General features: G+C 35.3%; 1 protein-coding gene across 1 annotated transcript; it reads left to right on the top strand.

Annotated features, from left to right (window-relative positions):
- The first annotated feature begins 1372 nt into the window (after positions 1-1372).
- LOC132544802 (calmodulin-like) lies at positions 1373-24311 on the top strand. Its single transcript, XM_060208449.1, has 5 exons — positions 1373-1465; positions 11736-11790; positions 22121-22264; positions 23052-23306; positions 24280-24311. The coding sequence occupies exons 1-5, from the start codon at positions 1373-1375 to the stop codon at positions 24309-24311; spliced, it is 579 nt and encodes a 192-aa protein (XP_060064432.1).
- The last annotated feature ends 161 nt before the right edge of the window (positions 24312-24472 follow it).

The following is a 24472-nucleotide window of genomic DNA, read 5'->3' as shown; positions in this document are numbered from 1 at the left end:
TAATGGAGGATGAGCGACAAAGTCAAACGCCCACAAGTCTCTTTATTTTGTTATCAATATGAGTATACATACATAGTTGGTCATCGCCCACATATCTCAGACTCTTCGGCCACTGTAGGGATGCTACATTACTGATTAGTTCCACGTACCCCTATGAGTAATAATGCAGGACAACTTTCCGGAGATCAGCTTTAGTAGTAGTTTCGTCTTGATGCATGCATATGATGTAGATGACAAGAGGACACCGAATAATTGTCAATTACTCCAGTTTCTCTCCTGCACCCACAGAGTTTAGTCCCTCGACACTGTCGTGACACATGATCTCAATGTGACCGACACAAGTGTCATTTTCACGTGTTCAGGTGATAATATGCTCAAAGACATATCACGTTAAAGAGGACATCAAGAACGTACAAAAGACACACATGTAAATAGCACCTTTCACTAAAATTTAGACAAGATGCAGTAGAGCCAAACAATGAATTAAATTGCACCACACAGTTGTTTCGTCCTTTAAGGACACGTCAGTGATGAAACAAGGTGAAACATAGGTCTGGAAGTCGTTCTGGTATCCGATGGGGTATAATAATCCCATAGACTTGAATTATCTGAAGTAAAAATAAACTGCGGTCATGCTATGTCTAATTATAGAAAGGTGTCGTTTAGTTACAACATCCGATACCGATCATTCACAAGATGTGAATTATAGGAATAGTTTAGTTTTGCTCTGCAATGCATTTTCTTCCTTCGTTAGGTTTTTAGGGGAATTCAATGGCTGCGAACATACAAGACAATATATATAGATATAGGGATGTAAGGGACAGGCATGTCAGCGTGCGCTCGTTCTTAATCACGAGTCTGAACACTTTATACTTAAGACTGGATAGAAGTAGTGATTATCGATCGACGGGGACATTGGTGTACATGGTGAAGCTGACATCGCCTTCATTCGTCTGTCGGCTTTATCTGGCGTGTGAAAGGCATCGTCCACAGACACACAGCCGAATAACGACAATCACCCGTGGTGGCAAACAAGTGCATCAATCACAAGTAAAAATCAACCATTTCTGTTTTGCGGAAGTGTGAAAGGAAACACAGGAAATATAAATTGAATTATTCAATTCACGAAAAAAGTGGACCATTTGTTAACCTTGTCTTAAATATCGACATTTCATTATTTCAAGACGGAGAAATTTGTGATTTTTAAGAACTAAACTTTAAAAAAAATCATATGACGTTCACGGATGACAGTGTTGATTTTCCAAAACAACTTTATACAAAGTAGAAGGCCAAAAAACAAACAAGGAGTAGACTTGAACTTGAGGTGCGATTAGCAGGTACTTATATATATTCCTGTATCGATTACAGTGGTATGCGAGGGGCTGTCCGAATCATGAAGCACATGATTGTTTCCACAAGACGTGCGTCTTCACCGATAAGGAACCGAAATGTGATGGCTCAAAGAGTAAGTATTATTGCGTATACATGTTACCGATAGATGTAAGTATATTGATAAATTTAGATGATATTGATTAGACAAAAGGACAAAAGAAAAAAATGGAAAAAGTGAAAATATTAGTCCATGGACTATTTCGGAAATAGAAATCTATTGACTTATAAAGTACATTAGGTTTATATTTGATCTGGAGTTGTATTGGTCATGCTAGATATATGTCGTGTAATGAATTCCTAATGGTAAATAATTGCTTATTAATGATAAATAAGAATTAATTTCAACATATCCGTTATAGTAAAGGGCAGTGTGATACTGTTAATGTTCAAGTGTTCATCTTGGGATAGCCATATCCATTTTCAGGTGTTCTTGAACGTAATTAAGTAATTTCTTACAAGCTAAATAGAATTGATAGAACAAAGCATAACATAAATGTCTCTACAATATTAGAAATACTTTTATGTATATGGAGTTTATTTCGAATGTTCAGCAATACCTTGGGGAAATGTGTGAAACAATTAGTATATAGTGACAATTCAGGCTATACCATGGACATTGTTCTGTTAATTTCTTTATGAATAGAAAATTTTATGAAACATGGAAAGCCTTTCACTTGAATGGACAAATGTTCATGATTAAGACCAAACGAAATCCTCATTTTGATGATTTTGAAGAAAACAAATTTTGGATATATAACGTTTATACTGATATTTTGATTTATGTTTAATTTGCACAGAAATTATAACGAAACATTTGTCTAATTTAAAAGGAACTTTGTTGCACAATTTCGAAAGAATATTAACCTAGATATTGTCATATCAATATTTTATCCAGAAATACCAAAATTTCATGAACAGTTTAAAATACTTTTTCCATTTGGAAGCATGATGTTTTTGTTTTGAAATTGTTGAACAGATTTGTATTAACTGAAGAACATACGGTTTAGCTTTTTATTATTTATTGCAAAATAATGTATATTGAATACAAGGGAAATATTTGTTTGTTTTGAAATTCTTAGATATCTTTTGCTCAAACATAGGATTGAAAAATGTTGACTGTGTTGCTTCTTTGTCACCGGGTACACGTTTAATATACAGGAGCAGCAATTAAACACTGCTTTATGTCACTGGTCAAGTCATGGAAAGATATAGCGTCATTTTCCTTTACATAGAAAAAATCAAGACAATGTAAACAAGTATTTAGAATTTCTGAATGACTTTCATTAAAGACGCATGTAAATCGGGAAATATACTCAGCCAGCCATGTTATAACAATCTCTTCGTACAAACATCCCTATCAAAGTTGAAAGACTAGAAATTGTCCTTACTTAGGGAACTTGGAGACATAAAGACAACAGGTTGGAGACCATTTAGTCATTTCTAAACTCAGAACTAAATAAAACTTTATGGCGGCTGTATTTGTATATGTATTTTCCCTATTTTGCAATAAACATAAAATTCGACGACCTCACGCTATATGTAATAGTCCTCTATCATTCAATGTATTGTATGTATAGGATTCAGTTATACATGTAGAGAAACCAAATCCTGATAACAAAAAAGCAGATACAGAAAATTAAATAGTAAACTAGACATTTAGAGGTGAACAGATCTGGAAACCGTCACCTAGGATATAAACTGAAAGGAAGTAATATGTTTACTTCATTTTCTATTGATGTCTATTTATACAATAATACAAGTTAGTAAGCAAACTGACACTGTTAATAGTCATATCTTCTGAGTATGTTTGTAATGTGTGACATGAAGCTCTATATATACAAATATAAACAGTCGTACTGAATTGGTGTTATTAAGATACAAATATAAACAGTCATGATGTTTTAATGCTCTACTCTTACATAGTTGGTAGTTTGGATTCCGATGAATACCTATGTAGACAGTCGTGTTGTAGATATACATATATGACAGCGGTGGTGACTTATTATTCTACAGATACATATGTACACAGGCGTGGTGACTTATTATTCTAAAGATACATATACAGACAGGCGTGGTGACTTATTATTCTAAAGATACATATGTACACAGGCGTGGTGACTTATTATTCTACAGATACATATGTAGACAGGCGTGGTGACTTATTATTCTACAGATACATATGTAGACAGGCGTGGTGACTTATTATTCTACAGATACATATGTAGACAGGCGTGGTGACTTATTATTCTAAAGATACATATGTAGACAGGCGTGGTGACTTATTATTCTAAAGATACATATGTAGACAGGCGTGGTGACTTATTATTCTAAAGATACATATGTAGACAGGCGTGGTGACTTACACAGGCGTGGTGACATTATTCTACATATGTAGATACATATGTAGACAGGCGTGGTGACTTATTATTCTAAAGATACATATGTAGACAGGCGTGGTGACTTATTATTCTACAGATACATATGTAGACAGGCGTGGTGACTTATTATTCTACAGATACATATGTACACAGGCGTGGTGACTTATTATTCTACAGATACATATGTAGACAGGCGTGGTGACTTATTATTCTAAAGATACATATGTACACAGGCGTGGTGACTTATTATTCTACAGATACATATGTACACAGGCGTGGTGACTTATTATTCTACAGATACATATGTACACAGGCGTGGTGACTTATTATTCTACAGAGACATATGTACACAGGCGTGGTGACTTATTATTCTACAGATACATATGTACACAGGCGTGGTGACTTATTATTCTACAGATACATATGTACACAGGCGTGGTGACTTATTATTCTACAGATACATATGTACACAGGCGTGGTGACTTATTATTCTACAGATACATATGTACACAGGCGTGGTGACTAATTATACAACACATAAATAAGACCAAAGCCGTGGTGACTGAGTGTTCTACAGATACATATGTACACAGGCGTGGTGACTTATTATTCTACAGATACATATGTACACAGGCGTGGTGACTTATTATTCTACAGATACATATGTACACAGGCGTGGTGACTTATTATTCTACAGATACATATGTACACAGGCGTGGTGACTTATTATTCTACAGATACATATGTACACAGGCGTGGTGACTTATTATTCTACAGATACATATGTACACAGGCGTGGTGACTTATTATTCTACAGATACATATGTACACAGGCGTGGTGACTTATTATTCTACAGATACATATGTACACAGGCGTGGTGACTTATTATTCTACAGATACATATGTACACAGGCGTGGTGACTTATTATTCTACAGATACATATGTACACAGGCGTGGTGACTTATTATTCTACAGATACATATGTACACAGGCGTGGTGACTTATTATTCTACAGATACATATGTACACAGGCGTGGTGACTTATTATTCTACAGATACATATGTACACAGGCGTGGTGACTTATTATTCTACAGATACATATGTACACAGGCGTGGTGACTTATTATTCTACAGATACATATGTACACAGGCGTGGTGACTTATTATTCTACAGATACATATGTACACAGGCGTGGTGACTTACTACAGATACATATGTGACTTATTATACATATGTACACAGGCGTGGTGACTTATTAATCTATTCTTAACTCTGTATTGAGTCGTGGTGACTTATTATTCTACAGATACATATGTACACAGGCGTGGTGACTTATTATTCTACAGATACATAGATACATATGTACACAGGCGTGGTGACTTATTATTCTACAGATACATATGTAAACAGGCGTGGTGACTTATTATTCTACAGATACATATGTACACAGGCGTGGTGACTTATTATTCTACAGATACATATGTACACAGGCGTGGTGACTTATTATTCTACAGATACATATGTACACAGGCGTGGTGACTTATTATTCTACAGATACATATGTACACAGGCGTGGTGACTTATTATTCTACAGATACATATGTACACAGGCGTGGTGACTACAGATACATTATACATATGTACACAGGCGTGGTGACTTATTATTCTACAGATACATATGTACACAGGCGTGGTGACTTATTATTCTACAGATACATATGTACACAGGCGTGGTGACTTATTATTCTACAGACACACAGGCGTGGTGACTTATTATTCTACAGATACATATGTACACAGGCGTGGTGACTTATTATTCTACAGATACATATGTACACAGGCGTGGTGACTTATTATTCTACAGATACATATGTATGTGACTTATTATTCTACAGATACATATGTATGGTGACAGGATACATATGTGGGCGTGGTGACTTATTATTCTACAGATACATATGTACACAGGCGTGGTGACTTATTATTCTACAGATACATTATGACGTGGTGACTTATTATTCTACAGATACGTATGTAGACAGGCGTGGTGACTTATTATTCTACAGATACATATGTACACAGGCGTGGTGACTTATTATTCTACAGATACATATGTAGACAGGCGTGGTGACTTATTATTCTACAGATACATATGTACACAGGCGTGGTGACTTATTATTCTACAGATACATATGTAGACAGGCGTGGTGACTTATTATTCTAAAGATACATATGTAGACAGGCGTGGTGACTTATTATTCTACAGATACATATGTAGACAGGCGTGGTGACTTATTATTCTACAGATACATATGTACACAGGCGTGGTGACTTATTATTCTACAGATACATATGTATACAGGCGTGGTGACTTATTATTCTACAGATACATATGTACACAGGCGTGGTGACTTATTATTCTACAGATACATATGTACACAGGCGTGGTGACTTATTATTCTACAGATACATATGTACACAGGCGTGGTGACTTATTATTATTCTACAGATACATATGTAGACAGGCGTGGTGACTTATTATTCTACAGATACATATGTACACAGGCGTGGTGACTTATTATTCTACAGATACATATGTACACAGGCGTGGTGACTTATCATTCTACAGATACATATATAGACAGGCGTGGTGACTTATTATTCTACAAATAATCATTCTGCAGATACATATATAGACAGGTGTGGTGATATCACGATATACATATATATATAGTGGTGATGACCTATTTTTCTTTAGATACGAATGTAGGGAATTGTGAAATATTGCTGTAAAGACACATATATAGACAATCGTGGGAACTTGTTATTATTTATGCAAACCTTTGTTTGTTGAATTTATCTAAAATTATAACCCAATGAAGTGAAAGCATTGATATTACTGACAACACAGAATGTCAATAATGCCAACCCAAGGTTTAGTCACTTCATTTAAAGTTATATATACAACTAAAGTGTATAAATATCAAGTTGGATTTGGCTTTAGATACAGACATAGATAGGTATGTTATCACGGGAGAGAGATATCGTTTATAATGTGACCAAAGCAATATTCCGAGATGACGTGTATTACCTATCGTTGTATGAAAATCTACTCATTAACTCACAGTTATCGATTATTTTTAAGTACATCGAGTCATAGTCACAATTCTCGCACACTCTTAATTGCTCAATAACAAACGCGTCCTACTCATTTGTCGAAGCAGTTAAGAATAAACCAGCTTACTTCTGACCTACTTATAGCTCCTAATATGAAAAAGCCAATTAATTTTTTAAGACCTAGATGAAATATTGATCCACTAGAACTGGAAATCAAAGATACGACACACATACATCAGCTGCTTATCTCGATCATTTCTACAACCAAACCAACATGGTCAGCCTTCCATCAGGATGTATGATAAACGTAACGTTTTAAATTTCCTTCTTGTGGTTTTTCCATTCCTGGATAGCAATAAACCTATGGTATTTACAGTTGATTTTATATCCAAGTGCATGTTCCCATTATCACGATTTTTGTGTAAGAAGTCTTCAACTGACGGACAACACAGAATGTCAATATAACACAAGGGTTCAACAGATGCAGGTTGATGAAAATAATGGGGAGGTTTTAAGGTCGCCATTGAGAAATATTCTCATTTTGTGTGAGACATTAATCTGGATGTATTTGATGTCCGTTAGTTTGCCTTTTGGTTTCCTTGTTGTATGTGTTGTTCTCAATTGAGAACAACACCATTTATTTGAATTGACCACGGTTTGCATGGCGGGTGTTGTCGATGAAGCAGAAGACGCTTACTCTACCGGAACACCTGGTCTTATTCTCCTTGTACTTTTTCAGGAGTTTTTGTGTAAATCTTCCTTTTGTTCATATTTTGTCCTTGTTTTATGGAATTTGTGTTTGGATTCTGATTATGCTGCCATGTTGATATTTTCTTGATGTTTTTTCAACACGATTGTGTTTCGCGATACATAATGAATGCAATATATATAATATGCACAATTTGGCAAATCCAAGTACGTGATGTCACGTTCTCCAATGAGCCGAAGGTAAGGAAGAACGAAACCACCAGATATTATCACACAGGGAATTAGAATATCATCCAATACGATCATTATGACTAACATAATAATTGCCCATATTCTTCTTGAACCAGCATATCACGAAACACTGTTCTTCTGTCGACATCATGAAGTGAAATTGTGATACTGGATACAAACCCTTGTAAACTGAATCAACCCCGACAAGTTTACAGCAGGAATATAATATTCTAGAAACTGAAATCATCACGCTGGGAGATACGACATACTACGTGTTCACTAAACCTTGAGATTATGATTCACTACAAAAAGGTATGACAATTATTGGGTCTCCGAAACATTATAGTAATATTCTAGATCTAAAGGATGAATAACAGTACACAAATTACACACAACGCCATCAATACCTGCATGCAATAATGCAGCTCCAAATCGATGCAATATGCATCAATATTGTATTTATCTTCATGAAAGGTTGACTTTTGTTTCCGCTTTCTGCAATCCTGTATAATAGAACCATAGAGAGAAAAGACAGAGAAATGAATAAGTTGTTCACCTCTGTAAGCTATCTATGTCACCCTATACCATTTGTGGTGGTAATTATCTCTTACAACCAAAGATAGTAATTGGTCAAGTGGTCAGATGGTCTTGGGTACAGCAAGATCAATCATTAACCTAAATGAGTATTCCTAGGTCAAGTATCGAACGTTGACGGAACTTATAAAATTCCTTAATATAACTCCAGATTTCCATTTAGCCGCTGTTTCGATTTAGGGTAATCAGATTCGGGATTGGCTTGAGAAACTTATTTGACCAAATGCTCATCCAGTGCCACTGACTGAATGAAGGCGAAAATTAGAGAATTGCCGTGTCAATATAATGTCATTTGTGTTCCAAAATCTTCGCCTGTAAAAAACCAACATCTCAGAAATAACATAGACAAGCTTACTTTCGAAAGTCAATTTGTCAGACTTGTTGGTCGAGCTCGGACAAAAATCAATGACAATTGAGCAAAGAAAACTACAGCTAGAGCATAATGGAATAACATAGCGAAACCACTAAGGAAATGTAATTGTTTCCTTTTAAAGAAATTAATACCAAGTTTAAGAAAATTACGTACCGTGAGGATTTGCACGTCATAGCACTGCCATCACTTTCGAGAACAGTTATTGCCTGTGAAGCCGAAGAGAAGTGTTTCTGAGACTAATTTGTTTCCCCTAAGGTAACCATCTATCAGCATCACAGTGACAGCTTCCTCTCGAAAATATTTTCCGTCAAGATATTGTTAGATTAAGCAGTCACTATGAAGGTTGTTTTAATGATAACTACCTTCCTAATTATGTTGACAACCTTCGTTATCACGAACAAGTCGGGGTCTCGAACAAATCCTATACTATAGACAGAGACATTTTTCTCCATTCTGTTATGATAACTTTTTGATAATAACAGAGAAGAGAACACTACTGGATTCAGAAAAGCAGTTCCTTGTGTCTACTTCGTGGAATCATTTTATAATGGATGAAGTTGGCTTTGTTACAGGTCTTTTGCAGTAAAAGAAAGTGTAGAAGCACTTCGAGTGACCTAGATCATAATCAAGGAAGTGAAAATTCCAAACATTCATAAAACCTTGGTCCATTTTTTCTTTTACGTTTAGAAAGGATACTGTGTGAACATTGCCACATACTGAACTATAATTGCCTTTACCACGTCGGTATAAAATTTGACTTTAACTTAAAATTTCATTAAATATGTTTACTTAGTTGACGTTCTTGGTGATATTGAGGCGGAGTTTATTTAATTTTTTAAAAATTTTTAGCAGCAGGTGGTAATCTCACTAAACACAATATGGGAGACTCACTATTGGCTATTCAAAGTATTTGCAATATAATGTTTTATCCAGGGGCGTTATCGAGACATCACAGTAGAGTCCTTGATCTCAGAATAGGAATCAAACCATATATTTAGGATCTTAAACCAAACTCGCAATTTCCTTTATTCTATCAAATGAACCCATTTGATTTATCAATGTTAGAATGAGCATTATTGAGAAATGGTGTATCTTCGTCGATATACCATATATTTCATACTTATGTCTTAGTATATTTTTACATATATATGAACGTTTCAATGCTTAGGTTATTCATGTTGCAATTGTACGGAATTATTTTACCAATTGTGACGATGTATGATGTTATGTATCGGTTATATAATGTTTAATTGAAAAAAAAATTGGTGTAGTATGATAAAAGACAATAAATATTTGAAACATTTTAAATTGAATTTTACAAAAGGTTGACCTTCACGATGAAAATAATGTGATACAAATACATTTAACATTTGTTTTACAATATGAAAGGCGACATGGCGACATTATCACAATTTGATTGAAATATCCTTTCTCGTGATATAAATATGAAAAACTTGCTCGCGATCCTTTCAATTGTTTAACAATATTCTCCTTGTCTGATAAGACTGCCGTATGCTCTCTAACGATATAAACTTGATAATATATAGCGGCAAGTTTAAGATTAAATACATGCACTAAATGTTCATCTACGAAATTTATAAAACTACGGGGCTAATGAACCACCAAATTTTGATTTATTTCCATTAATTTAGTTTTTTTCTTAATCGACGCCTAAGTTTCAAAATTGTGTGCATTAGCAGCACCAAAGAGTTGTATGATGCAGTTTCTACTGTCTCTATTTGCATTCAAATATGCCATTCAATTTGTGTTTTTTTGTACAATATCAATAATATCCAAACATTTGACTTTTAAATAGTTTGCATTCGATATTTTTCATATTTGCTTACTTATTAGCTACCTATATCATTGGCCTCCTGTTGTAAAAGTGAAGGCGGGTCCTTCATGTCATAAATAACTGTACCATCCCAGTAATCAACGCAAGCTAATTCCTAATTCGTCGAAGCGCATAAATGAACCCCAGGGAACAATTATGTGACATATTCGTGCGAGCCGTGTTCCCATACACAGAAAGTCTAAATAACGATTCTGGTGTGGATATTTCTTCGGTTCAGTAGTTTAGGTAAGGACGTAAAAGGTTTATCAAAGACATGGAAGCCCATTGATTGAGTCTGTAATTTGATCGCACGATAAAAGTCTACACTGAAACATGTAAATTATTCTTTCAAAGGGTAGGGATATTTTGTCGGAACCAGTATAAAAGATGCCACACCGAAATAGCGTTATCAAATTCTGGGTGCGGGCGATAACGTTTGGTGGAAGAATGGAGAATCAAATTGTCAAAATTGGAACAGGACTTTTATTTAATCAACGCATGTAATTTTAATCCCATAGAAACTATCATAGGGACGATGTTTCACATACCATGTATGGAAATTAAGTAAATTGAATTATGTAATAAATGGTGTAGATTACTGTGACCACAATTAGATAAACGAAGCGGAAACGGAGGTGGAAGCAGCTTATTTGTAGAATTTGAAGTGTTTATATAGTATTCGGGAAAGATATCTTGTAAATTTTTTTATATAATAGCATTGATATGTCAATACAATACTAGGACAGAGGTGAAGTTGAAATTAACATTTTTTTATAGTTTTCATCTGAAAATACACAAATTTGTTTAAACGTTTTATTTATGAAAATGTTGATAGTGATTCCGTCGGTTTGTCCTTACTTCATCACACGAAGTGTGGTTATTTAACTGATATTCTATTGTGCTATACATAAGCATGTACATGATATGGAAATCTGAATACAATGAGCGAACAGTATTGAATACAAACTATACCACGCCTGTAACGTTCGATTACTCACGGCGTATGCTTTTAGAATACGTTGTGTGTTTCGCGATATGCCAATACTATGTTTCCATGTAAACTACGTCATATTTGCCTGAAAATTAATCATATACGTTTTGCAGGTACAGAGGTCCTACAGTGTCAACGATATCGAGCTAACTGAAGACCAGAGGCAAGGTACAATACGTTTATATTGTTTACTTCTACAGATCATAAACAAAACTATACATTAACTTAAACGATCAAAAAACATGTACAGCAAAGGCTGTCGCAATAAATATTAATAACAATTAACTTTTAATAGAGTAAAACTTAGGTGACTCTATATTAAGACGACGAAAATTTACAAAAACAGAAGAGGTCGATATAAGTCGGTTTTAAAAGTAGGTCACAAATTCCCTGGGAAATCCTATACAAGGTGTTCAATAAACGTATAAATCTACAATGCACTTATATTGTAGATATTTACGTGAATCTGTAAGATTTTCAATGACAGTGGATACTATCCGTTCTACTGATAAATAAAATAGGGCTCGCGGAAGTGAAGATTTTGATTTTAATCGGCCTCTCGGATGTAATTAGTACATTCAAAGTCACAATAATTGTAGTTTCGTCTAAAGCTTATTTAGGAGAGAATTATGTCTTTTGACTGGTGTCCTGTGTCCTTGTTATGACGTGTCTAGATTTAGATCTTATTTTATTGACTTTTTTGTCTTTCGCACAAAATAAATGTTTACACCCTATGATTTTGTCATGATGTTTCACCTAAGACTTTTTTAAACAATTTTTCTTAAAAATGACGAGATAATTCAGCACGAGTTACAATGTCTATGTATGATGAATGGGGAGAATTTCACACCTATTGGTTAAGTCTTGTTGCGATCGCGACCTACACCAATCATTTTCAAACTTGCGCGTTGCAGGCAGAACAAACGATAAAAGATACTTATTGCCTACAAAGAGGAAAATATCATCTTTATTCATTTTTTCCGTAGCAATTCGCAAGTCGACGATGCCAACTGCATCTCCTTATAGCAATGCGCAAACCCCTGAAGCAATATATAACTCTCTCTGGCGACCAAGGAAACACGTGGTAGCTATACATTGCACTCAGTCGACCCATAGAACGATCTGTAACTACCATAGAAATCTTCAGACTCAAGGAACAAACTATGACTCGTCATAGCAATATGAAGACTCACCTAGCAGTACATTCACCTACAATTTTATCCGCAGATTCGTCGAACCAAACGAAGCCCCAAAGTTATCAGCAGACTCATTGAACAATCTATAAATGCACCTGCCAATCTGCAAACGAATTCTTAATCAACAATATCAATAGTCAACAATAATTTTCGTCACTTGTCTATGCACATCTATCAACAATGCAAATACTTATTTCAAAACAAATTTATCGGATGACGATAGTCATACACACGTGACTCTGTCATGTAATTTATCTTTTATCGGCATTTTGTTATTCACTACATAATTGTAAGGTCAGTGAATCATTTCTGTCAATTAATAAGACACAATGGAATTGAAGTGCAAATGATGTTTCTGCAGTTTTGGATTAACTGTAAAGAAACAAATATCTAAGGCTCTAAATCAAGAATGGTTTTGAATGTTTGACTTGGTACAAGCTTTCGGAGTTACCATTCCTGCTCCAAGTATTCAAAAAATAATTTTGCATTTGCTTGATTTCAGCACCAATTTGTACCACGTGAAAGTCCACGTTGATTTCATAGTATAAATGACTGAAAAAGAGGAAGAAAAAGTAGACACTTCTAAAATGTGTCCTTTGTTTTTTGTTTTTGTTTTTGTTTTTGTTTTTTTATTAACATGCTTATTGAAGATAACGTTTAGATAGAATGAGTACTTTTCATGAATTCCATTGATTGAATTATAGATGTTTCCACCACGAAATAGCATTACTTATGGAATATTCAATAAAGACCCTCTCAAAAACAAAGCACAGGAAACGTGCTCGAAAATCATATTTAAGCTGGTAGATTAAGAGAATAATATACAAAGGAAGCAACTCCTGTTTATTCATTCATGACTATCATGACAAAAGGATAATTATAGTCATTTTAACTCAAATCCTGACTGAATAAATGCACGTTTTATCAAACCTTATATAAAATAAAGAAAAGCAATATTGATGTTTAGATTGATCATTATTTTGGTGGAATTCAACCTTCTCGTCTGAACTGATACAGATTTATAGAAACAATCATCAAACTGCTCTACACCATCAGAAGTAACAGGCGTTACAATAAGCTTTATCGTATCGATAGGGAAGAAAAGATAAGAAAATGATACCTTGTTTTGATACCAAAATAGTTTTATCGTATCAATAAACCTTTGGGTATTTTAAGTACATCTTGATAGCCTTCGTACAAGCATTAGGTACAAGCTTGGAATAGAATATACCGTACGTTCACAAGTATTTCTCTCATCTTATCTGACTTCGCTGAAATAAAGAATATACTCTAACGATTAAATTAATCCGAATATATTGTTGCGGTCAATAAGACACGCCATGAAACACTCTGTAGTCCATTATTTTGTCTTTAGTTTGAACACACATTTCACGTTGTAGGAATGCCTTCCACACGAAACAACAAGTTTACTACTCTAGGTAAATGACAAGTAACTGCCTAGGTGTCCGCATTTAGTCCTTTTACATCACTGTCGGGTCCCAGAGGGACGGAACAGCTGTATGATGTAGCATCACTACCGGGTCCCAGAAGGACAAAACAGCTGTATGATGTAGCATCACTGACGAGTCCCAGAGGGACGAAACAGCTATATGATGTAGCATCACTGTCGGGTCCCAGAGGGACAAAACAGCTATATGGTGTAGCATCACTGTCGGGTCCCAGAGGGACGAAACAGCTGTATGATGTAACATTACTGTCTGGTCCCAGAGGGACCATACATCTTTGTGTAGTATCATTTCTGGGACTCAGAAGGACTAAACAGCAGTATGATGTAGTATCACTGTCGGGTCCCAGAGGGACGAAACAGCTGTATGATTAACCATCACTGGCAAATCCTAGAGGGACGAAATAGCTGTATGATGTAGCATCATTGTCGGTTCCCAGAGGGACGAAACAGCTGTATGGTGTAGCATCACTGTCGGGTCCCAGAGGGACAAAACAGCTGTATGGTGCAGCATCACTGTCGGGTCCCAGAGGGACGATACAGATGTATGATGTAGCATCACTGTCGGGCCCCAGAGGGACGAAACAGCTGTATGATTTACCATCTCTTGCGAGTCCTAGAGGGACGAAACAGCTGTATGATGTAATATTACTGTCTGGTCCCAGACGGACCATACATCTTTGTGGTGTAGTATCATTTCTGAGACTCAGAGGGACTAAACAGCAGTATGATATAGTATCACTGTCGGGTCCCAGAGGGACGAAACAGCTGTATGGTGCATCATCACTGTCGGGTCCCAGAGGGACGAAACAGCTGTTAGATGTAGTATCACTGGCGAGTCACAGGGGGCCGTCAAAGCTGTATGACGTAGTATCACTGACGTGTCCCAGAGGGACGAAACAGCTGTATGATGTAGTATCACTGGCGAGTCACAGGGGGCCGTAAAAGCTGTATGATGTAGTATCACTGGCGAGTCACAGGGGGCCGTAAAAGCTGTATGATGTAGTATCACTGGCGAGTCACAGGGGGCCGTAAAAGCTGTATGATGTAGTATCACTGGCGAGTCACAGGGGGCCGTAAAAGCTGTGTGATACAGTGTAATTCATTATTGGTTTCCACGGTATTGATGGATAAGATAATCTCATATTGGTACAATGTTATTCTGTTGGTTGGTGTTTTGATCGATTACATGTTTTGGAGTTCATGGCTAGGTCAAAGTCATGGAAAGTTTAGGAAGATGTGCCTGCGTAGTAATTTGATTTATCAGGTATATATCTATATCTATTATACTATAAAATCATTGTTATTTACGGAGGACGTCCTTTCACTGATCTCATGGTTCATTTTACACTTTGTAAATATTATCAACAACACTATATATAAGTAAAGTAGTATTCTTTTTCAATTTATTTGATTGTATTGTTAACATTATTGCCATACCATTTATATATATGTACACCATTTTACATTTTGCTTCTTGTGAACGTTCCCTATCATTGTAACTCTGTTTTGTAAGACTATATTACTCTATTCTGCTACAAACTCCAAAACATTTCTGATTGTAGAAGACATTCTTTGTTATCACCTCTCGTTTAAACAACATATCCACAAGCCTTAACTACGACCACAATTTTAAAAAAAATAATTGAACATTTATTTGTTTCACCAGTCACTATAGTAACGATGATTATTGTCTTCACGGAGTTCCATATGATGCTGGTTTCTTTGTATTCGTAAGCAGAATATGTAACTCTACAGCTTAACTATGTCGATTTGAAGCATGCTGTCTGTTTCCTTGTTAAAGTACGGTTTGAATTCTCTGAAAATTGGATGGTTGCTATAGAAACAGACCTTTACCGATTGTCACACTTGTTATTCTTTTCTTTCAGAGCCTCATGATTGCATAATACTGTCAAATACATACATAGTTTATGTGAAATAGATTTCATGCTTGAAAGTAATGAGAATAGTCTTCGTGCAATAATGCACGGACCGGTGTAATTGACATTGGACCTGAAAACTCGAAAATCGTTAGATTTATTGTAAAAAACGTAATAATGTAAGACGTTTAATCTGTCAGAGAAACAGCACATGGACTAATTAGACAAGACAATCGAAAGCTCACCTATATCATCAGCTATTAAAAATCGATAAAATTCCATTTAACTATTTTTGTTATCTTGACAAAGCTTTAGAATTTCATAATGAACAATAGGTAGAACATTTATCATATAATGTGCTGATAAACGGTAATTGATCATATGAAAGTATTTTCAAAAGTTTGATTAAATAAAAACTTTTATAAATGATTTTATTTTTCAAACGAATATTTTTACTAGAAATTGTTTGATTTTTTTGTGTTTATTCAAAGAAAACTCGAGAAAACTACCATTATTGATGTCTAACTTTGCATTTTCATAAAAAATCATGAGATGATAGATGTGTTTTTAGTATATTTATGGGCTGACGATAAATAGATATAGAGTTGAGACAAACCTGGCCACATGGGACGATTGATTTACAGTGTTGTCAAACGTGGACAGGAATTAATGCCGATAATATATAAATACAAATTATTTATGTCACTGTGACATTTCGCGGTTCTATATACAGCTGAATCTTTTAAATATCTATAGGGTTCGTGTAAATTATGAAAACTGGAGTTTATCAGAATACTGGAGAGCTTGCACGTGTTTGGTATAATGATACTTAACGTACTACAACCAGACTGCAGTAAAACTCACAGTCCAGAATAATGAATCATGCATCATAGATATATATATCTGCATTAATTTACCAATTAGCGTAGAATTGTGCCAATTGACGTTCACATATTAACAAATAAGGTGGTCTATGTTTTAATATTTTTCATATACATATGTTGATCGAATTTTCAATTTTTTCATAGTTATTAGTGAGTATTGAATTCCCTAAAACGATTTTTTAAAACCTTGCATTTTGCTATATAAGAAGCAGAAAAGTCCCGAAAGGGAGTGGGTTTGTACTGAAAAGCGGTCATCATTTTTTTTTTTTTTTTTATTATTATTATTTTTTATTGTACAGTCTTGATTAACAAACATTTGTAAAGATTGCCGAATATTTAAAAAAAAACTGATGTAGATGGTGCTTTAAAAAAAAGATGCAAAAATATTATCGCTCAGTGCACTATTTAAGGCTTAGTTAATGATTAATGTCACACCCGCAATATAATTTTTGGAAGAGCAAATAAATGCAGTAAGACTGCAACAGATATTTCGAATGGATGTAAGTATGAAAAAACCATCCGCTACGAAACCAGAAAATCTGTAAATGTTTGGGCGTAATCGGCGGTCACTTGTTTATGAAACTGGACGAGCGCGTGGAATTATTACTAAATAGTACAGCAATGTCTTTGTCGTCGAGGTAATAGAGTAGAAAACAAAAGTACATAAAGTAACATTTTCCTTTGGTAAAAGAGAGTAAATCAGCGTTTGTTACGTGAAATGAGCAAACATCAGTATTTAACAGGATAGAAACCGGTTTTGATGTGAACAGGGGAGTAAGATTTTGAATTCAGTGTTAGATTTGTAGGGTGTTTTGAAACTAGATATTATAAAACATGTACCTGCAGGAATCCTTTTATGAACATGACCTTACCAAGGGACAAAGACATTATATGAACATTATATTGGATTCCTTGTAGGAAAATGATCGTACGGAGATACCATTATGTCGGGATTCGGTGATGTTGTAATGTAACGCTGACGTCATCGATGAACTGTCTTTTTTTTTTTTTTTTTTTTTATGATTAATATCAAATGAGAGGAATGGCATCTATATTTAGAAGAGTAAAATTGCTATGACGTACATAGTTCGATACATATATATCGAACTATGTACGCCAAAGCATTATATATATAACGCATTGTGCGTTAATAACTACATCTTATGCAGCCCATACATACAACTACAGATATTCCAGCCTCACACACACGCAATAAAAGATAAAATCCCTGACTGAAAGTGTCGTAAGGTAATGTTCCTTTATTGTGATGAGAAATACGAATTTGATTTAAGTAAAGTTATAAAAGTGTTTGATAGAAATGTTAAAAGACTATTAACTCAAGTTTATCGATATTTCAATTTTCTTTATCACACTCTCAGAAGTAGACCATGCACTTAGAATGATGTGAACAAGGCGGTAATTACATACTGTTTGCGATAAATAACGCTGTTTCAACTTCTTGGAAAATTTCATTAATTTGCTTAAAAGTTTGATCTTGGTGGTAAGATCTTCCAACAGATATTGCCATACCTATCAGAACCAACTGCGCCTCTCCTTGCCAAGTCGTTTGATTTCATCTTCAGATATATTGATGACGTCTTGATTTTTAATACCAAGAAATCTATTGACTACGTCAATGGTGTATATTCACTAGAGCCTGAAATCAAGGACATGATAGACTCTTCTACATCAGCTGCTTATCTCGATGTTTTCCTACAACGAAACCATGGATAGATTTCCATCAAGCTGTATGATAATCGTGATAATTTCAATATCAGTTGATTCGCTAGTTAAGGGCCTGTATCCATTTTCACGATTTTCGTGTAAGAAGTCGTCAACTGACTGACAAGCTCGTAACACAAGGGTTAAAAAAAAGCAGGTTGATGAAAATTATTTTATGGTCGCCATTGTGATCTGATTGAAAAATATTATGTTTCTTTGTGTGACATAAATATAGCCTATTTGATGCTCGTTAGTTTGTCTGTTGGTCCCGTTTTTGTATACCTTGTTATAATTAAAATTTTAAATTCAGATTTCCAACTCCAACCCCCTATCCCTTTAATGCCTTTACTACAGTTTGTGGGATATTTATTCTACACTCTAAAAATGCCCAGCTACACAATTTGTTTTTCATTTGTTCATCTTTTAATCACATGATAATATATATATATGTATGTCTGAATTCATGATAATGTGTATGTCAGCATAACTGGCATTTAATAATAAATAAATACACAATATTCCAAGACTGAGAGGGAACGAAACAATAGCAGTTTAAAGGTAAACATCCAAACAAAGACAGAAAACGACCAGAAACAAGGGAAAACGTAGGGAGTGATATCTGAATGATAGACAGAAGTAGGGACAGACTGTAGAGTCCCTAGACCAGAAAAGATGCATAATGGAGTCACAGAGGAGACGTCAAATTGCAAGAATTATCAGAAAAAACCCATGCCATTAATCTTCCTGGAGACGACATTAGGTCTTCAGAGCAGATCTGTGTATCTATGGAGGCAAAAGTACATAAGTCATTTACTGACGATAGATATAGAAAAGTCCATGAATCATATATGACTCCAGTTCTTTGCTCCAAATGTTGTCTAGTGATCGCACAACTAATGTTAATGCAGATAGAGGGGAAATTCTATGAACATACAAATAAAGAACAGAAATTTCATTTGTTTATGCAGTCGGGCAAGTTTAAATCTATACCAGGGACGTCAATCAGCAATTTACATGTATAAATATTATGCAGCCAGCTATAGAACAGATAAGATCAAAATAGCCTACAATTATACTATTCCTTGCTACTTAAAACCGATAATAACACAAATTCTACAAAACAATATTCATATGTGTGATAATTGCATCTCGCGCTCCATCTATCTGTCTGTCTGTTTGTCCGTCTGCCTGTCTGTCTTTCTGGCTAGCTGGCTGGCTGGCTGGCCCAATGATAATACATTACACTGGTATTAATCAATATATTACAACACAAGGTCGGTCTAAGGTATCCAGTGAGCAGCTTCATTTGTGCTTGTAAATATTGAAAATTGGAGTGTTTCTACTGTTAAGAAGGTTCAGCACAATAATATGGCATAAATCGATTTATTTATATTACCAGTCAAATATGTGTAAACGATCTGGGTTTTGAACATTTTCGTTTTGTATCAATTTCCACGTGTATGTCTAGTAAACCTTAATGCTGGTTGCCACAAATGTAACACATTCCTGCCAAGCGCCGCGACATGAATCGAACCTTGGTCTGCGACGTGATAATTCTCGGCTCTGCCAACTGAGCCGATGAAGCATGCTCTGTCCGCTGAGTGACTATTTTTTTATACAGATGTTAAAGTAATATCAACCTATAACATATATATGATCAAAACACAAAGTAGACTTCCATATTCGATGTATATTTTGATCACCATAGCTACTTAGGTCAGTCCTTATGCATCGTCTTCAAGTAGAGAAGGATAATACGTGTAGGTATTGGCAACTAAGAAATCATCTGGTTATTACCGCATATGGCTTCCATAGTTTCATCACCTTGTCAGTTTAACTTAATTTTACTTAGTTTACAACAAATGCGCGAGGACTGTTGGAGTACCCGGAAAAACCCAAGTCAGGAAAATCCATGCTTTTTCACGTCCGTGCAGGGGATCCATCCGCGAACGCCTAAGTGAAATGCGAAGGAATTATCTGTGTGATGTGCGATAACCCGCTTTGTTTCATTAATGTATACTTGGCTTTAAGGTAGGAATCACCCATATCGAAGATTGTACTTAATTCTGTTCGCTGTAATAAACATATTATCATCAAATCAACATGATATGTAGAAATGTTTTAAGCATCTAACAGAACGCTACACATTTAATAAGGAATGAAATTTATAGAACCGGAAGTGCCGTATCATTTTAAGCAGACGTGCTCAAAGAGGCATTCACAACGTCTGCAAGGAATAATTTTAACTTCCTCTTATCAACAGGTTTATCTTCAAATATCCAGAACATGTTATTTGATCAAGTAGATTAATTAATGTCAATATAGAGTATATCTACCACACCCTTGTTGCAATTCTTGCTCCCGTAGTCTCATATCATTGACCAAGCGCAGAAGCTTGTGCTTAGGAAAACTTCCGCAACTCCTGAATCAATGCTACCTGTATGTCTCAATATGTGTTCGTCCCATACATGCTCAATTGTGCAGTGATATTGCTGGCGGATAGATAGTCTCTATCCTTTATTTTTCGAAAATAATCTTGAAATGGTCTAGTTCTGTTTAGTTTTACACTGTTATCCATTATGTCAAGAGATGGACGTCGGGAAACAGAACATCTGACGGGCGAATAATCGGATCACAGTACTTCTTCCAACTTAAGCATTAATCAAGGACACCAGAACAGTGTCCCATCGCCAAATCCGAATATTCCATGTCCGGTAATCACGTGCCCATTGCAGTCTTGTTTGTTTGTGCCTTCATGTTAACAGAAAACGTTTTACTGGTCGGAGAGAGCGAAACCATCTGTTGTTTGAACGTATGTTGACAGTATTCCGGCAAACGTTCACATTCTACCGTCTTCTGATCCTGTTGGCAGTGATGAATTGGGCTCGTCTTGTCTATCAAGAAATCTATCTATAAACTTTCGAAGTCTCCCAGACCTGAACCGTCAACTTACCGGGTTTGGTTTAAATGCTGTATCAACCGTGAAATAATAGAATGATTGATACTAAACCCTGCAGCTAGTTGATTTTTTGTCATTCCTTCTTGAACCAGTCCATAAACTTGCAATCCTCCAGCATTCGTCAATTTTTGACATCTCATTTTCAAATCTAGGATGGTCATGTGTAAGCTTTACCAGTAATAGAAATATACAGTTAATTTAAGAATTAATAAAATCACAAAAATTATCATTACAATGCATTCATGTGCCTTCAATGTAAAATCATGCTCTTTTCGTTACGGCTAAAGACTGAGTAGACCAAGGAAGCCTCTCCAAAAATTAGCAACCGGAATAATCTCGGTATATATACCTCGCAGAATTAAACAAGTACACGGTATCCTTTTTTGTTCCAGACCTTCAACAAGCCTTTGGTATGTTTAAGACATCACGAAAGGGTAAAATATCGGCACGAGACTTGGGTCCTATGTTAAGGTGCTTGGGTTGGAATCCATCGGAACGAGATTTGGAAGAGGCCCGACAAGAGCTTGATGTCAGTGGTAAGGACATCCTTATCGTTATCGTAGTACGAACCTATGATCATGACTCAACATGTTATACCGAACATGAATTGTACAAATGACAAAAGAAATGATTATACAAGTATATATTGAATAGGGTGTATTAAAGTTTTTTTGTAAGGCTCTTTAACATGCTCCTGTACATTCGTTGTCTGCGTGTTCGACGTAAGCATAGAACTGCAAAGTGAATTCATTTAAGACATTCCTTGGTCTCAATTTGATGTAGTTAAACAACTTAAGTGAGTGAATTTACTACAAGTAATACTGCTAATTGGACAAGGAAAACCATGCCACGTAGCGCAATTGATTACCTTTCCCTTCTTTCTGAGTCTGTCGGGAGATATTTTACTTAAACTGTATCGTATCTTCAATTCAAGATGTCGTTGGTTATATACCGGTGTGAATAAAAACATGTTTTAGAGAAACTAAGCTATGCATTTCGCTTCTTTCAAATGACATAAAACAGATGTGTTTGTGAAATTTAATGCCCTAAAATTAAAAACAATTCTGAAGTGGAACTTTAAAACTGTACTATGAATACTAATGCTAATTGTAAACACATTTTCTACATAAAATTATATTTGTTTATATGTTAATGTTGACTGCAATTTAAAGTTCGAATCTAATTTGACATCATTTCATACGACCGTAATGTATTGTCTATATAAATTAATAAATAAGTACACAGATAAGACAGATAAATAGATCAATATATCAATATACCAAAGTCAGACGAAAATGAGACAAGTACATATTCATTTTACAGCTAGCGGACGGATTACATACGCCGACGTGGAGAAATATGTCTCTCGTCATGGTGGTATTTGTCATCGGACAGAAGAGGAAGAAGAAGATGTTTTAGGGGCTTTTAAGGTCCTAGATAAATTAGGGACAGGTAAAATACCAGTGAAGGACTTCAGAAGGTACCTGACAACAATGGGTGACAAAATGGCGCCCGACGAAGTAGAAGAAATTATTCGTTACGCAAAAAAGGACAGCAGAGGGTATATTGAATACAGAGGTGAGTGTCGTTTGCAGATATAAGTCGTAAAAAGACTTTTTAGAATATAGAGGAAAATGTCGTTGGTAGACATTTAGCGGAAATCGTGTTTTAAATTTGTACGATAACAGACCGTAAAACCATGTACCATATACAGAGGTAAGTGTCAATCATAGAGATTTACTGAACGACATATTTTCGTGGGTCTCAACGTTCGTGGTTTCTCTCGAAAATACTTTTTTCGTGGGCATTGCTTGATCTAACGATTCATTACGACGATTTAACAGTTTACTAATCCATAGTTAGGTTTACCCATGATGCAAATTCATATAACAGAAACCCACGAAAATTCAATAGTATACAGTAATAAAACTTTCATAAAGGGAAACAATTTTCCTTTAAATAATAGTGTAGCATTATTACTATTGACCAAGTTAATACTAGGTCCAAAGTACTTATATATCTCAAATATATTCATACAAAAATCCCAAAGCTTTCCACGAAGTTGTATGATGCATGCAGTGATTTCTATTTTCCTATTGTGAAATTTTCATTTCTTATTCGCAACCTCCCTGCAAACCCCACCTATAAAGTTTACATGGCGCAGTTGATTCGATATTCAAGGGCCCGTTCCCATTTTTACGTTTTCGTGCAAGTAGTCGTCAATTAACAGACCAACTCGTAAACACAAGATGTCAAAAGATTGAAGATTGTAAGTTTTACGGTCGTCATAGTAATCTCATTGAGAAGTATTCTATTTCTTTCTGCGATATGGAGCTGGGCGTGATCGATCCTCGTTCGTTTGTCTGTTGGTCCCGTTATCATATACTTTGTTCTCATTTGAGAACGTGACATTACTTATTTTGTTTGACCAAGGTTTAAATGGCTGGTGTAGTGAATGAAGCAGAATACACTTATTCTTCCGGAACACCTGGTTTTATTCTCTACAAATGTTTTCAGGATTCTCCGTGTAAGTTTATTATTTTCTTTTCAGATCTCATTAGAGAACTCCATTCCAGTCCCTGATGATGATGATGATGATGATGATGATGATGATGATGATGATGATGATGATGGTGATGATGATGTCACATTGTGGTTTTGTTGTTGCCCCAACATTTCTCATATATGATATCGGTTCCTGCGCATGTCCAACATTATGTAGTTGATCGTGAAGTTATATAATA

The sequence above is a fragment of the Ylistrum balloti genome, unplaced genomic scaffold (genome assembly GCF_031769215.1).
Source record: "Ylistrum balloti isolate Yb309-2 unplaced genomic scaffold, AGI_CSIRO_Ybal_v1 Utg369810, whole genome shotgun sequence".
Lineage (NCBI taxonomy): Eukaryota > Metazoa > Mollusca > Bivalvia > Pectinida > Pectinidae > Ylistrum > Ylistrum balloti.
This window is presented reverse-complemented; position numbering and strand designations above follow the sequence as displayed.